This window comes from Notolabrus celidotus, chromosome 9, assembly GCF_009762535.1.
Source record: "Notolabrus celidotus isolate fNotCel1 chromosome 9, fNotCel1.pri, whole genome shotgun sequence".
In the NCBI taxonomy this organism is placed as follows: domain Eukaryota; kingdom Metazoa; phylum Chordata; class Actinopteri; order Labriformes; family Labridae; genus Notolabrus; species Notolabrus celidotus.
In genome coordinates this window covers 35,245,666-35,262,516 of record NC_048280.1, presented here as the reverse complement: position 1 = coordinate 35,262,516, position 16,851 = coordinate 35,245,666, and the positions used below count along the sequence as shown (strand labels likewise).

At 41.1% G+C, this 16,851-nt stretch overlaps 1 protein-coding gene across 2 annotated transcripts; it reads left to right on the top strand.

The window, feature by feature from the left end:
- On the top strand, positions 1-1,661 carry LOC117819002 (thyroid receptor-interacting protein 11-like). 2 transcript variants are annotated; one of them, XM_034692183.1, is made up of 2 exons: positions 1-1,257; positions 1,336-1,661. In XM_034692183.1, the coding sequence occupies exons 1-2, from the start codon at positions 94-96 to the stop codon at positions 1,576-1,578; spliced, it is 1,407 nt and encodes a 468-aa protein (XP_034548074.1). In that variant the 5' UTR covers positions 1-93; the 3' UTR covers positions 1,579-1,661. The 2 variants fall into 2 exon arrangements, with proteins under 2 accessions (XP_034548074.1, XP_034548073.1); XM_034692182.1 differs by having other exon boundaries at positions 7-209; positions 276-1,658.
- The last annotated feature ends 15,190 nt before the right edge of the window (positions 1,662-16,851 follow it).

Here is a 16,851-nt window from a genome sequence, read left to right as displayed (position 1 = left end):
CTATGTAAACCAGCAGCTTTTCCTCAGTCTGATCATTTTGAATCTGTTGTAGGTGAGATTAGTGAGACGTCCACACTCAACCAAACGATCAAAATGCCGAAACAATCGCAGAAAACGACCAAGGTTGCTAAACGCAAACCAAGACATCAGGAGGAACCGATCGATGTTTCAACACTTCATCTGGACTTAAAAAAACACGATGAAGTCTTGAATGCAGAGCGGGAAATCTCTCCCAAAAAGAAGAACAAGAGACCCATACTCACGCAAGAGTTGAAGAATGAAAAGGAGTTCACTGCACGAAATCCACAGGACCAAGGGGACCAAGAGGAGCCTTGTAATTCCACTGGTGATGAAACTCCTGTCCTAGACGCTGAGTTGATTAAGTCCATCAAGAGAATGCCAAAAAAGCTACTTCAAGAGGAGTATCTGGAGCTGATGAAGGACTATATCATCACCAAGGGGAAGCTGGAAGCTTTTGACGCTGATATCCAAGGCCAGCAAGTTATCGTCAACCTAACGGCTGAACGGGATACCCTCAAAAAGAAAATGAAAGAGATCAACATCCAGAAGGAAGAGGCCATCAAGAAGCAGGAGAAACTCTTGGAGGAGGTGGATGAGCTGAAACAGAAACTCAGCCCCCAGGAATGTCCTTCCCAAGAGAACCCGGTGCTGAAGAACACACTCAAAAACATCCAGGAGGAGTTCAAAAACAAGCTCATCCAAGAGGTTCAGGGCACCCTTAGAGTCTCAAACCAAGAGTTCAGTGAGAGGTATCAAACAGAGGTCGCCACTTTCAGACATCAGGCTGAGATACTTAATAGTGAGCTGGAGAGGGAAGTCCAGGCAAATGCAGACAGGATGGTGGGAGACCAGCAATTCATCAAGAACTTACAAGTGGAACTGAACACCCAGCATAGAGAAATGGCAGAAACCAACATCTCCCTGCAAAACACCCTGGACAAGGAGAAAGATCACATGAGAGAGATAGAGGAGTTGAGAATTCAGCTCAACTCTCACAAACAACTTCTGAAAGAACATGAGGAGCTGAAAGAGGAACAAAAAACCACCATGGAGAAGTTTGACACTGAGCTTCAGCTAGAAAAACAGAAATATATGCTTCTCCAAAAAGAACACAAGAGCCACAAGGCAATGGACGACCAACAAGGCCAGATGAACCTGACAGCTGAGAAGGAAGACCTGATTAAGAGTATGAGTGAGAAGGAGGAAGAAGATAGAGAGATTACTGAAGCTGTCAAAGTCCAAGAGGAGGCTGAGGACTCAGAGGAGCAGATCCCCAAGCAGGAGTCGTCTATCACTGAGGGACCAGCCATCCAACTCCAGGAGGGGCCTGAGGACTCAGAGATCACCAGTGCTGAGACTTCTGAATCAAGTGCAACAACCCTCACCCCCCAGGAAGAGCCCCAAGATTTGACTGGAGTCACTGAGATAGCGCCTCAAGTCAAACCTTCATCCTGGAAAAGGTTTCGACATTTTATTGGATTGAGGAAGCCAAAGTCCTGGAAGAAGAAGAAGAAGAAAGAGCCTACAATAACTCAGCCCCATCCCTCTGACCCCTAACTAACCTTCCTCCCCCATTTCCTCACCCCCATCTTCACCCTCTTCACCCTTTTCTGTCTTAGTGGGTTTCCCCCACTAATCAAACAAATACAACAAACAATTAAATAAAAAACAACAACTAAACAAACAAATGTGGATTTTTAAAGTGTCACTTTTATTACAGAGAAAAAGTATAAGTTTTTCCTAATTTACAAATGTGTGTCATGAGTCTTCATACAGTCAAGTTAATTATTATACTGTTGTCAGATAGGTATGAATTTAAAATCCTTAACCTACATGAATAAAGCATAACACTACCATTAGGTCTTTTTTTTTGTTAAGAGTAATGTCAGAACCAGGCTCTGAAGGTTGATTCAAAAGTGTTTCAGTGTGTGAGGGAACAATGAACCACAATGTACATGCACATGTACATTATTCACATTAAAAGCTGTATGTGCATTTGATGCCCCGCCTCAACACATGCCACGCCCACAATTTTGGTCAGAACAGAATTCCTTTAACACTAATTTAATCGTCAATATGTCGGCTATAGAATGTGCCTTGTTTGGACTGAATCGGAGAAAAACTCTAGGAGGAGCTCTCAAAAGTATGCACCCTTATTTAGGCGTCATTCTTCACATTCAAAGCTGTATGTGCGTTTGATGCCCCACCTCAACACATGCCACGCCCACAATTTTTGTCTGATCAAAATTTGTTCTGATAATTTTTTCTCGTCAAGGTGTCTACTATAGGTTGCCCTTGGTTTGGAATGGATCGGAGAAATGCCTTTGGAGAAGATAACGAAAGTATGCACCCTTATTTTGTGACCCCGTTTTTCATGTTCAAAGCTAGGTGGCGCTCTTCCTGTTGAGTTTGGGATATGGGTGCAAGAGGCTTTTATGTGCGTCCTGATGCCATGAATATGCGTACAATTTTTCAAGCATGTAGCTCAAAATTACCCTTATGGGGAGGGGTTTTTGAAAACTGTAGGGGGCGCTGGTGAGCACATTTTTTTGACTTTTTTTGCGAAACCCATAAAATGTCGCAATTTTTCCCAGGACTGATGAGTGTGTTAGATGAGGTGAAATTACGTGAATTTTAAAGTCACAAAAATCAATTTTCCGTCGGTTTTTTTTTATGCCCTGCCCCAAAGTCTGACACGCCCACATCTTTCGTCTGAACGGAATGCCTTTACTTTGTATTAATCGTCAATGGGTTTACTATAGAATGTGCCTAGTTTGGACTGAATCGGAGAAAAGCTCTAGGAGAAATGAGCAAAAGTATGCACCCTTGCTCAGACCCATTTTGGCCCATTTTTTCATGTTCAAAGCTAGGTGGCGCTCTTCCTGTTGAGTTTTGAATATGGGTGCCACTGACTTTTTTGTGCGTCCTGATGCCATAAATATGTGTAAGATTTTTCATGCATGTAGCTCAAAAAACTCGATGCGTAGGGTGTTATTTTTACCTCTAGGGGGCGCTACTGACCTTTTTTTTACGAGACCTATAATAACTTGCAATTTTCACCAGGCCCGATGAGTGTGCAAAAATACTCGCACTTTCATTCACGTTCAGGGGTCCAAAACTGCAATCTCCTATAATATGAAACCCTTAGGGTTACAATAGGGCCTTCGCCACCATCGGTGCTCGGGCCCTAATTATTACAAAATGATAGAAATAATGGTGCGTGAAATAAATTAAAACGGGAGCGCTGCGCAGCGAGGACCACACAGGATGAGGGGGCCGATGAGTGCCCCCATCAATCAATCAATCAATCAATCAATCAATCAATCAATCAATCAATCAATCAATCAATCAATCAATCAATCTTTATTTGTATAGTGCAAAATCACAACAAATGTTATCTCAGGACACTTTTACAAACAGAGCAGGTCTAGACCACTCTATGTCAAATTATGAACAGTGACCCAACACCAAGACAGGATAAGACTCAGTCTGACCCCACCTTAATCCACCATGAGCATTGCACCTCACAGTATTTAGCTAGTTACAGCGGAGAGGAAAAACTTCCTTTAACAGACAGAAACCTCGAGCAGAACCAGACTCATGTTAGACACACATCTGCTGAGACCGTGTTGGGTCTGAACAGACAGATAGAGGGGAGTAAGAGAGAGAGGTGATAGTGATGAGACGAGTAGTAGAAGCTGTTGCCGCTGAAGTCCAGTACGTCCGTATCAGCTGGAGTCCAGAACGTCTGCAGCAGGAGGACGTCTACAGCAGCTCAGAGGAATCTACGAGACAATGGAGCTCAGGGACTCCAGAAAGGTCTATGGTTAGTAACTTTAATGGGACAGGGAGAGTTAAAGTAAGTGATGAAGGGGTTGGGGGGAAGGGGGTGTGCTAGGATCCCAGTGTGTTAGTGCGCCAGTTCCCCCGGTAGTCTAGGCCTATAGCAGCATAACAAAAGCTGGTCCAAGCCTGATCCAGCTCTAATTATAAGCTTTATCAAAAAGGAAAGTTTTAAGCCTACTCTTAAAAGTAGAGAGGGTGTCTGCCTCCCGGACCCTGACTGGTAGATGATTCCAAAGGAGAGGGGCCTGATAACTGAAGGTTCTACCTCCCATACTATTAGAGATTTTAGGTATAACTAGCAAGCCTGCATGTTGGGAGCGTAGTGTTCTAGAGGGGTAATAGGGCACTATGAGCTCTTTAAGATACAAGGGTGCCTGATTTTTAAGGGCTTTGTAGGCTAAAAGAAGGATTTTAAATTCTATTCTACATTTTATGAGGAGTCAGTGAAGAGAAGCTAACACTGGAGAAATGTGCTCCCTCTTCCTAGTTTTAGTCAATACTCGAGCTGCAGCGTTTTGAACTAGCTGAAGAATCTTTAGAGACTTATTAGGGCAGCCTGATAAGAGGGAGTTACAGTAATCTAACCTGGAGGTAACAAATGCATGGACTAGTTTTTCTGCGTCCCTCTGAGACAGGAAGTGTCTAATTTTAGAAATATTGCGCAAGTGAAAATAGGCTGACCTTGTGCTGGATGCTGGACTAATGTCGTCTAAGGTACTTATATTATTAGAAAAAGTCTCTCTGAGGTGTTTGGGGCAAATAACAATTACTTCAGTTTTTCCTGAGTTTAGCAGTAAGAAATTTCTGGTAATCCAGTTCTTTATGCCTTTAAGACAAGCTTCTAATTTAGATAAATGATCGGTTTCTTCTGGCTTCACTGATAAATATAGCTGAGTGTCATCAGCATAACAATGAAAATTAATGAATAAGATCAGAGAGAGACCACACGCCGAATGGGAGAGCTTCATGGTGATGTGTCACTGTCACTAGGCTCCTTTGCATCTTCAACAACAGCATACATACCAGGCCGGAAAACACTTATCAGACAGATTGGCCTTGAGAATCCCCTTTAACTTACTCCTTCATCCTTTTATCGCCGACCTCCACACTGTAGTGTTAAGCAATCTGGATCAACTGTTCACACCAGCATCTCTACAGAAGCTCCTCTGATGGTGCTCGGAGAAACGCCTCCACACTTGCCATACTTAAAGGTGACATATTACGCTTTTTTTCATCAATATATATTGGTCTAAAAGGTCCCCAAAACATGTCTTTAAAGTTTATGCTCAAAAAAACACTTTGAAATCAGATTTTGGCATGTCTAAAAAAGCCCTCTTCTTCAGCCCTCCTCAGAACAGGCTGTTTTCTCTCTGACCACGCCCCCTCAGGAAGTGGATGTGCCCTCGGCTCTCCAGCTCGTTGATCTAATGTTTACATGTTGGCTGAATATACACGGCTGCTCACAGATCGCGTTACTTCAACCCTCTGAATCTGATCCAGAATCTGATCCTGACGGAGAGGCGCCTGCAGCAGGACCTTTCTGAACCATTGGTCACAGATTTAGTGTTTCTTGTTGTTTTATTTATCAGTATGTAGACGTCAGAACATGTAGCTATGCTAACTAGCGCTAGCACTTATCCATGATAAATAAAAATCATCCACTAGATCTTCAAATCTGCAGACGTGGGGAGTAAAACCGACCTCTGCCAGAAAGGCTGCGGGACCTTTCTGAACCATTGGTCACAGATTCTGTGTTTCTTGTTGTTTTATTTGTCAGTATGTTGACGTTTATCTTGGTACACAGTTACAGCTACAGCTACAGCTATGACATGTAGCTATGTGGCTATGCTAACTAGCACTAGCACTTTTCCATGAAAAAAAAAAATTATCCACTAGATCTTCAAATCTGCAGACGTGGGGAGTAAAACCGACCTTTGTGTTTATTAAGACAGACTACAACTAGCATGCCTCCCTCCTAAGCTCCTTGTTAGCACACGTGTGTGCAGGGAATGAAAAACAGAGGAGGGGTTGAGTTGTATTTTATACAGTCTATGGGCTGAACAAGCTCCGAGCTCTGACTTCTGTTACAGACCGGATATTGTTGTTACGTAACAAAAACACTGAAAACTGAAACGGCTGGTTTCACACACATTTACAGAAAGGTGGAGAAATCAGAACAGGGGCAGAATGGATTTTTTTCATTCTCGGGGGGTTTGTAGACATGCCAGGGACACATATTTCAGGTAGAGAACCATTAAAAAGTCCATTTTGCATGATATGTCACCTTTAACACTCCTTACCTGCACACACACACTTGCTACCGCAGAAAAAAACAATACACGGCACCTTGAGCTGCACGCAGCCTTCCGTACAATCAGGACGTCATCGCGGCCCCGGCCCTCTGACTATCTAACCAAAAACTAGCTGAACTCCCCCCTAGTCTCAAGTGTTACTCATCGTGGGTATTTACGCAGGGCATTGACGGCAATAATCCATATTATCTTCCCTCAATGACAATCGCCCGTCTGCTCCGGAGAGCAACCATTACCTGGCGTCTCCCCAGTGGCAGCGGATGTTCCCTCTGAGACAAATGCTCTAGCCATATTCACACCACACTAACATGAAAACCCCCAACAAACTCCAAAGGGAGTCCACTCTGAAGCCTACAGGGACAGATGACGGCAGTAACTTACCATTCATGTACTCGACTGTTGAACTCTGACACATATTAAACAAGCAGCCCAAAATGTTAGTACTGTGTGAACTCCATCCTAAATTAGAAATTAGGTTCAAACTAGGCTACATTCAAACTTTAGGCACAGCTGGTGCGACTCAGTGCTGCTGATGAGTCGCACGGTTTGGTGCAAAATCATGACAAACAGCTTGATTCTCTGACGTCTACAATCTCGAGCAGCAGTTACACAAACTCAGAACGTTCTTATGTCTGTTGACAAAATGAGAAATTGTTGTGTTCAGATAACTAGTTTTTTGACAAATTTAAAAGGAAGATGGTGCTTCATAAAGATGCATGAATCAGAAGGTTGAAAAGATATAAGAGAGAAAAGAATAGAAGGGAAGAGGAGAGAAGAGAAGCAGGTGGTCTGGTCAAGAATGCAATGAATATTTCAGACGAGGATTACACAACAGTTTTTAGAGGTGTTTGACCTTTAAACCAACAATCAACCCACCATGGAGACCCCCTGTGTGAAGCTGCAGGGGGGATTATAACTGAGGTGCACATGGTTCTGATAACTACAGTTTTAGACTTCATTAGAATAGAAAAAGAACATTGTGTGCCCCGTTAGAGTGATTTAATCTCTACTTTGGTGGGATTGGTTTCTTTTATGATGTAGTTATAGCAGAAAGAGATAATAATACTGATACACAGAGGAAGCAGGTTTTACCCCTGCTTCAAATAAGAACCTCTTCAATTATCTCTCCACTTTAGCTCAATGAATAAACAGACTGCTTTTATTGTGTTATTATTGGCTAATAGTTTCGCAGCAGATCCACCTCTCCTAAAAGCTTCCAAAGTGAACACTGTGAATTATTCATCATTTTCACGTGATGTCACACACTTATGTTACCGCCCCCTTGGAGGGAAAAAAAGGCTTCTTACTGCTACGGTCTACGAAGAAATGATCGGACTCCGCTGCCAACTACATATTTAAACACTTTTTTAAATGCCCGACAGCTGACAAGGAGACAAACCCAGGTTCTGCTTCTTAAAGGTGACATATCACGCTTTTTTCATCAATATATATTGGTCTAAGAGGTCCCCAAAACATGTCTTTAAAGTTTATGCTGATAAAAACACTTTGAAATCAGATTTTGGCATGCCTGAAAAACCCTCTTCTTCAGCCCTGTTCAGAGTGGTCTGTTTTCTCTCTGACCACGCCCCCTCAGGAAGTGGATGTGCCCTCGGCTGTCCAGCACGTTGATCTAATGTTTACATGTTGGCTGAATATACACGGCTGCTCACAGACCGCGTTACTTCAACCCTCTGAATCTGATCCAGAATCTGATCCTGATGGAGAGGCGCCTGTAGCAGGACCTTTCTGAACCATTGGTCACAGATTTAGTGTTTCTTGTTGTTTTATTTATCAGTATGTAGACGTGTGTCTTGGTACACAGCTACGAACATGTAGCTATGTGGCTATGCTAACTAGCGCTAGCACTTTTCCATGACAAATAAAAATCATCCACTAGATCTTCAAATCTGCAGACGTGGGGAGTAAAACCGACCTCTGCCAGAAAGGCAGCAGGACCTTTCTGAACCATTGGTCACAGATTTAGTGTTTCTTGTTGTTTTATTTGTCAGTATGTCAACGTGTGTCCTGGTACACAGCTACAGCTACAGCTACAGCTACGACATGTAGCTATGTGGCTATGCTAACTAGCGCTAGCACTTTTCCATGACAAATAAAAATCATCCACTAGATCTTCAAATCTGCAGACGTGGGGAGTAAAACCAACCTCTGTGTTTATTAAGACAGCCTAGAACTAGCATGCCTCCCTCCTAAGCTCCTTGTTAGCACACGTGTGCAGGGAATGAAAAACGGAGATTTTGTTTATTCATTTTTCTTCATTCTTATCAGACAAACAGTAAACAAAACACAATATAGTACAACAAAACAGAGCAAAGAACAAAACCATGCCATGACAAGAAGAGTTGTGCCTACAATTTGCAATGTAACATGCACATACATATCTTCCCCTTACACCTTACTCACACATCTACAGGTTGCTGACATTTGAACACAGATGAAGTATGAGTATCTATAAGATAAATATTGTCTTGACCGGACTGTATATAGGCCACCCAGGGGTCCCAGGTCTTGTGAAACAGCTGTGGGTTACCTCTGATGGAATAGGTTATTTTCCTAACATGAATTGACCTCATTAATCCATTGAATAATGTTTGGAGGGTCGACATGATTCCACTTAGACGTGATGCATTTCTTGGCAGCTGTAATGGCTAGGCTCACAAAACCCTTTAAACTTCTGGAGGGGAGCTTCAAGTCGATCAAGTCCCCTAGCATTACTGTCACAGGTGACAAGGAAATACTCTGTAATAAGACTTTCCCAAGAATATTCTTAACTCCCAGCCACAACTGTCCTAACTTAGGGCAGGACCACACAGATATAAATCTCCAGTTTACATCGAGGGCAGAGAGGGGATACATCAGTTCTAATATGAGTCAGTCTAAAAACTGTTGCTTAGATTCAACTCAGAAAAATGAAGGCAACATTTTCCAATCAATTTTTGGTAGTTTAGTGGACTTCTTTGTATTTTAAGTTGGTAAAACTCGATTATACTTAGTTTACTCAATGCTAAATAAATTAGTGGATGCTACTAGGAAAAACGAAAAAAAATAAGTTTAGCCAAAGTTAAAAATGTCAGCACATTAACCACAGCAGACTTAATCATATTAAGTACCATTCAAATGAAAAATATAAAAAAAGGATTTGAATTAATCCATGTAATCAATTATATTAATTTCAATTATTTTTTTGAGACTAGCTGTACACTGTAAGGCCTCATGACCCCAGTGCATTTTATGAATACAACTGAGGAATCTAAGTCATGCTTTCAAAAACAGCGCAGTACATCATGTTCATTCATTCACTTACATGTGTTTTGTGAAGTGTTATCCAGCATGTAGACTCCATGTAAGATGAATGTGTTCAGTGTTGGCTGCAGGACAGGAGCGAATGTTAAACGTGTCTTGGCATGTCCTCTATGCTACATGTGGGCGTGTCGTGATGTTTTACTTGAGGTGTTAAACTGAGTTTTGTCAAATTAATTTATTGTGAAGTTAAACAAAAATCAATTCAATGCTAGAAAATACCAAGTTACCAAAATATTCACACTTTTCACATATGGGTAACTTAAAAAAACACAGAAAGAAAAATAAACACATTTTTCAGAGAAGACATCCTTTTTAAAATTAAGTTATCTGGACATTACCATTGAAAGGCTTTTTACAGTGTGTAAAATATGCCCTGTGTATAAGTTTGTAGAACCTGGTGTTCATGCAACTTCTCTGTGATTGCTCATTAATCCGGCTCAATTGTTCATCTGTGATAGGGGAGAGTGGGGTAAGATGAGCCAATTTTTACTTATGTTGCTCTCTAGGCTAGAAATAAATAGACAGAAGTACACTTAAAACATATAATATATTTCAGGATGTTTCCTATCAATTGCAATTGTAAAAATGCTTCTAGTACAAAGAACCCTGAAAATATGACTTCCCAAAAAAAAGTGTAACTGTGGCTCAACTTGCCCCAGGTTAGGGGTAAGTTGATCCAAGTCAGTGGGTAAGTTGAGCCATCATGAGGTAAATTGACCTTCTGATTTTTTTAGTTTAAACCTGAGCCATCTCGACCTAAAACAATATAATTCATACTATCAAGATATAAGTTAGCCTTTGCAGACTTTCAGAATCATGTAATTTCATGCACACCCTACCTGCTAAACCCTTTTCGTTCCAGTTATTGGGTACAGGAATGTTGTTCCTCTCTGCTAGTTCTAATGCCAGTTCACAGCATTTCTTTGGAGTAAGGCCGTGGAACTGCTCAGCTAGCTTTTTTATGTGGTCTGCTAGATCCTTCTCCACCTCCTTTGTGAAGACCCTCTTTGCTTCTGCTGTTCCACTGTACCCTACTGATTTTACTTCCTTTACCTCCTTCTTTTTTATGTATCTCCGCAGGGTTGACCTGTCAACATTTCTGTCTTTAGCCACTGATCTGATGGATTTTCCACCCTTGACATCAGCTGCTGCTCTCTCCATCTCTTCAAGGGGTGTTGAGCCCCAGTTGGTCTTTCTTTTGTAGCTCCTTGGCATGATAGCTTTTGTAAAATGTTTAAAACCAAATCAGGTGTGTCATTCTACACTGAAATACAGTTTTATGCTTCAGAGACTTTACTTAACTTCAGTGCATGGTGGCGAGGTAAATTGAACCAGTGGCTCAATTTACCCCACAGCATATGGCTCATTTTGCCCCATAGACGCCATTTTGGAAAAAACAGCCTAGCTAAGCCATTTGGGCTAATCTTTAGCTAAATGCTTCTCTTGGTTTTATACGTTAGCAAATCACCAACATGCATAATATGCATTTTTAGACCTATATACATTTGCTTTGAAATAATATTCATTATAGCTGACATGCAGAAAATTTACTTCGACTAGTAAAAACATGTTTTTTGTGAAAAAAAATACCAACCAATTGTCCCATGTGCTTCTCTTGAACAGTGCCAGGTACAAATGATGGGTGCTTCCTGAATTTATGGTCACATGACAACAAATGTACACAGTTGCCTAGAAACAAGGGGTGGGTCAACTTACCCACTGGCTCATCTTACCCCACTCTCCCCTACTGATCCCATTCATATTTTAGTGCTGTTGTGTTAGCCCTTTAGTATTCTAACAACGTGAACCGATGTAAACAACTCCAGAGGTAACTTGCTGACACCGCTAGCTACCCAGCTAACGCCAGCTTAGTTAAGGTCTCTGTTTTCACAGCCGGACTCTTTTATCCTGACAGTCTGGTGATAAAGTGGTCTGACGTAAGGTGAGGAGAAGGTTCATATTTAGTGTAGAGGCTTAATGGTGAACTTTAGAGAGAGAGAGACGGTTTTACATGTCTGCACGTCACTTCAGTGCTCCAGTTTGCATTGGTTTGATAAGCTCTAGGTATAAAGTGACAGAAATAGTACCTGAGCAGCTTTACCTTTTTTTTTAAAAAAAGTGTATTCCCTCTTGAAAAAAAAGCCATATGTCAGTTTAATGATGGTGAGTGTGGAGAGCTTTCCAGGTAAATGTCTGTATGACAGCATGTGTGCATATGATGTATAGACACATAGCACTGTGTCTGCATGCCTGTATATTCTTATATCTCTGTCATGTCTCTGTGTGTGTCTGTGTGTGTGTGTGTGTGTGTGTGTGTGTGTGTGTGTGTGTGTGTGTGTGTGTGTCTGTGTGTGATGTGTTAGGTACACACATGGGACTTCCTCGTCCTCTCCCTGACATTCCTTTGAGACAGCCTGACACATTTTCTCTGAGCTGCAGCAGTAATTAATCCAGTTTAAGTCTCCTCCTGCTGAGGCTGCCAAGATTAGCTTTATGCTACATTAATTACAACCTAACACTTTGATGGCATAATAAAGAAATGGAAATGTGCTCAAAAATACATCCAATAAAGAATCAAGGAAACTAAAAATAACAATAAAATATGTATATTTTTGTTACACGTTTATCACACAGGGAAACACCTAAGGCAGAACTTAATGGCATGTGCATGCTCACCTACATTTTAAGAACCCGCCAGATGGTTAAGGGCAAAAAATAGATAACAGTAATCATAGATTGTGAATGCAGAAATGCTTAAAGTCGTGTCTTGGAATATTAAAGGGGCAAACATTGCTACTAAGAGAAAGAAGCTTCTTCTATATCTAAAACAAAAAAAGTGGACCTCTGCTTTTTGCAAGAAACTCACTCAGACAATAAGCAGTCAATGAAACTACAAAGAGACTGGGTTGGTAAAATACTCTTCAGTGCCTACTCATCCAAACAGAGGGGTGTTAGTATATTAATCCGTAAAAATCTTAACATTAATATCCATAAAGAACTCTCAGATAGAGAGGGCAGATGGGTGGCTATAGATGTAGATCTTTTTGGCATCACATGCTCTCTTATTAATATCTACGCCCGTGAGATTCCCCCGACTTCTTCAATGATATTTGTAATACCTTGAACAAAATGGGGAACTTGTGTGCAATAATGGGGGGGGGGTTTGAATCAGGTGAGAAACTCAGCACTCAACAAGTCAAACAGTAATATAAGACCAGCACGGAGATCTCAAATGGCTATTTACGTGCTTGAAGAAGAGCTGGGATTAATTGACATATGGAGGCTCCTGCACCCCCGGGAAAGGGAGTATACCTTTTACTCAAACCCACATTCCTCATACTCCAGAATAGACTACTTTTTAATAATAATAATAATAATAATAATACATTTTATTTATAAAAGCGCTTTAAAAGGTTCTCCAAGTGCTTTACAGGAAAATAAAATCATACAATAGAAAAGCAAAAGGAAAACAGTGCAAAAAAAAAGCAAAGAAGAGCAAGGCAGCAAAATAAAACAAAACAAGAAAAAAATCAATCAACTATAGGTTAAAAGCCTTTGTAAAAAGGTGTGTTTTGAGTCCGGATTTGAATTTGGTGAGTGAGGGAGAGAATCTGAGGTGTTGGGGGAGAGAGTTCCAGAGGGTGGGGTCAGCGACAGAGAAGGCCCTGTCCCCCCAGGTTCGGTGCTTGGGTTTGGTAAGAGGGGTGAGGAGGTTGGCGTTGGTGGAGCGGAGGTTGCGGGAGGGATTGTATGACTGCAGAAGGTCGGTGAGGTAGGAGGGAGCTAGATTATGGAGGGCTTTGTAGGTGATGAGGAGGATCTTGTACTGTATTCTTGAGGGGATGGGAAGCCAATGGAGGTTCTGGAGGACTGGGGTGATGTGGTCTCTGGAGCGGGAGTGAGTGAAGAGGCGTGCAGCTGAGTTTTGTATGTATTGTAATTTGTTGAGGAGGGTGTTGGGTGAACTGTAGAGGATGCTATTGCAGTAATGGAGTCTTGAGGTGATGAAGGCGTGGATGAGAGTTTCAGCTGCAGTGAAGGAAAGGGAGGGGCGGAGACGGGCGATGTTTTTGAGGTGGAAGAAAGCGTTTTTTGAAATATTGTTAATGTGTTGTTGAAAGTTAAGTGACTGATCAAAAATGATACCAAGGTTACGGATGTGGGTGGATTCTGAAACAGTGGAATTATCAACAGTGAGTGAGAAGTCCGGGCAGGTGGAAGTGAGGGATTTTGGGCCTATGATAAGAATTTCAGATTTATTACAGTTGAGTTTGAGAAAGTTTGTTTGCATATTTCAGTAAGGCAGTTTGTGAGGGTGGTGTGGGAAGCAGCGGTGATGGATGTGGTTGAAATGTAAAGCTGGATGTCGTCGGCATTACAGTGGAAATGGAGGCCATGGCTGCGTATGATGTGACCAAGGGGGAGCATGTAGATGATGTCTAAACAATTAGTGGGTATGACTAATAACACACCAATTGGTAATATTGTATTATCAGATCATGCCCCAGTAGAAATTGTGTTACAGTTTGGGTCTGGGCCTAAAGAACCAATAAGCCGTTGGAGACTTAACACCTCTCTGCTCCATAATGAAAATACTTGTAGTTTCATTGATAAATGTGGATGCTAAAATATTGGCCAAGATCTTGGCAAAAAGACTGGAAATGCACTTGCCTAGCCTCATTCACCCAGATCAAGTGGGTTTCATTAAGGGAAGATCTTCTGCAGATAATGTTCGTAGGTTACTACATTTAATATAGAGAACAAGAAATAGCACTGAACCTAAGGTCGTGCTCTCTCTCGACGCTGAGAAAGAATTGGATAGAGTAGAATGGGGGTACTTGTTTAGGACATTAAACAGGTTTGGTCTAGGCTGCTCATTCATAAATTGGATTAAACTTCTGTATTCTAACCCCAAAGCCTCTGTGTTAACTAATGGGAAGATGTCCTCCATCTTTACCCTCTATAGGGGCACAAGGCAGGGGTGCCCCCTGAGCCCACATTGCATTGGCACTGGAGCCTTTAGCAGCTGCTATCAGACATAACAGAAACATTAAAGGCATTTGTGCAGGGAGAATGGAACACAAATTGCTATTGTACGCAGATGATGTTTTGTTGCTAACCATAAATACAGAGAACGCTGTACCACACATATTATCGTTGATTGACTCCTTCTCTCTTGTCTCAGGGTACAAAATAAACTGGGGGAAATCAGAGGCAATGCCTCTATCTGTGGGATGCCCACCCGATATTAGGAAAAAATGGGGTAACACTTTACAATAAGGGTCCCTTAATTAGCGTTAGTTAATGCATTATTAAGCATTAATTAACAGTTTAATAATAGTTTAATAATCGTTATAATGTATTACCTAACATTAACTAACACATTAGTTAATGCATTAATAAGCAGTTAATTAATGTCCACTGCTCAGAGTTAATTAATACATTATAAAGCATTAATAAAAGTTACAAAACTTAATTAGTTAACCATTAGTGAATGCTTTCTGGACCCTTATTGTAAAGTGTAACACATGCATCACTTAAGTAACACATTATAAATGCTAAACTGCCTCATAAGCATTACTTAACCATGATTAAGCATTAGTGAATGCTTTTTGGACCCTTATTGTAAAGTGTAACACATGTATCCCTTAGGTAACACATACTCTGAAGCAAAATGAGTTGAAATGTAGTTGAAGCAACACATATAAAGAATTTAACACATTTTATTTAGAATAAAACAGATAATCACAGATAACATCTCAACTGGCACAGAGAAGTACGGTGGCCCTGAGAGCTCACAGCACTGCAACTTAAGAAAACACATGCAAAAAGACAAAACACAAGCAAATTAAGAAAACATCTTCATCAATTTGACAACACATGCGCAGCATTTAGAAAACGCGATGCAAAGACCACAACACAATACATTAGAAAAACGCGCTGCAAATAGACAGCAACACAACAGAAGTGTTTCCAGAGGACACTTAAAAGTGATGCACACGCTTATGCTTATGCTTATAAGGCAGTTTAGCATTTAGAATGTGTTACCTAAGTGATGCATGTGTTACACTTTACAATAAGGGTCCAGAAAGCATTCACTAATGGTTAACTAATTAAGTTTTGTAACTTTTATTAATGCTTAATAAATCAATTAACTCTGAGCAGTGGACATTAATTAACTGCTTATTAATGCATTAACTAAAGTGTTAGTTAATGTTAGGTAACACATTATAACGGTTAATAAACTATTATTAAACTGTTAATTAATGCATAATAATGCATTTACTAACGCTAATTAAGGGACCCTTATTGTAAAGTGTTACCAAAAATGGCAGTTTAGATGGCTTCCTTCAGGCTTAATGTATTTGGGCATAAAGATTACTCCAGGTCTAAAAAACATAATGACAGAAAATCTCCTCCCCCTTATACAGAAAATTGAAAACACTTTACAAAACTGGACTAAATTTGGGTTATCTTTATTGGGTAAAATAAACATCCTAAATATGATAACTTTCCCACAAATTAACTATATCACATACTGTGAGAACTGTGCAAACTTCTTATCATCTGCCAGCACCTTGTGTTCTTTCAGGATATGACAAGAGGTAGCAGCACATTGAGAGAAACATCTTCAAGGTGATTCTGCCCAGCAACTTGTGACTGACCGTTGTGCAAACCAATGAAATATTATCACGCCCTTTGTAATACAATCACGCCTATGCTTTCAATAAAAAAGCTGAGCAACAGAGGAGACTTTGAAGATGATCGACCACACTTTGTGGTGAACATTGGATCAGTCTTCCCTTTGCAAAGCAAGCTAAAAGCTGAATAAGTTGTCCGTGTGTTCCTTGACTGTGCTGTGACGATTCTTGAACCTGACACATACCTTTTACCTTTGAGTCTCCCTTCCCAGATACTTAAACGGTTTGATAAGGCCATGAATACTTTTCTGGGGCGGCAGTAGCTCAGTCCATAGGGACTTGGCTTGGGAACCGAAGGTTCGCCAGTTCGAGTCCCAGCATGGACAAAGCTTGGCAAGTGGACTGGTGGCTGGAGAGGTGCTGGTTCACTTGCCTGGGCACTGCCAAGATGCCCTTGAGCAAGGCACCGAATCCCCAACTGCTCTGGGTGCGCTGGTTGACGGCAGTATCCTCACTCTGACATCTCTCCCTAAGCATGTTCACTGCATGTGTGTGCATTTGTATGTATATACCAAAAAAACTGTATGTGTAGCATGTCCAAAATAGCATGAGTGAAAAAATTGAATTCCCCCCCTGGGGATCAATAAAGTACCTTTCTTTCTTCTTTCTTTCTATGGGCAGGCAAAAGAGCTTCCTCTAACAGGACAAAA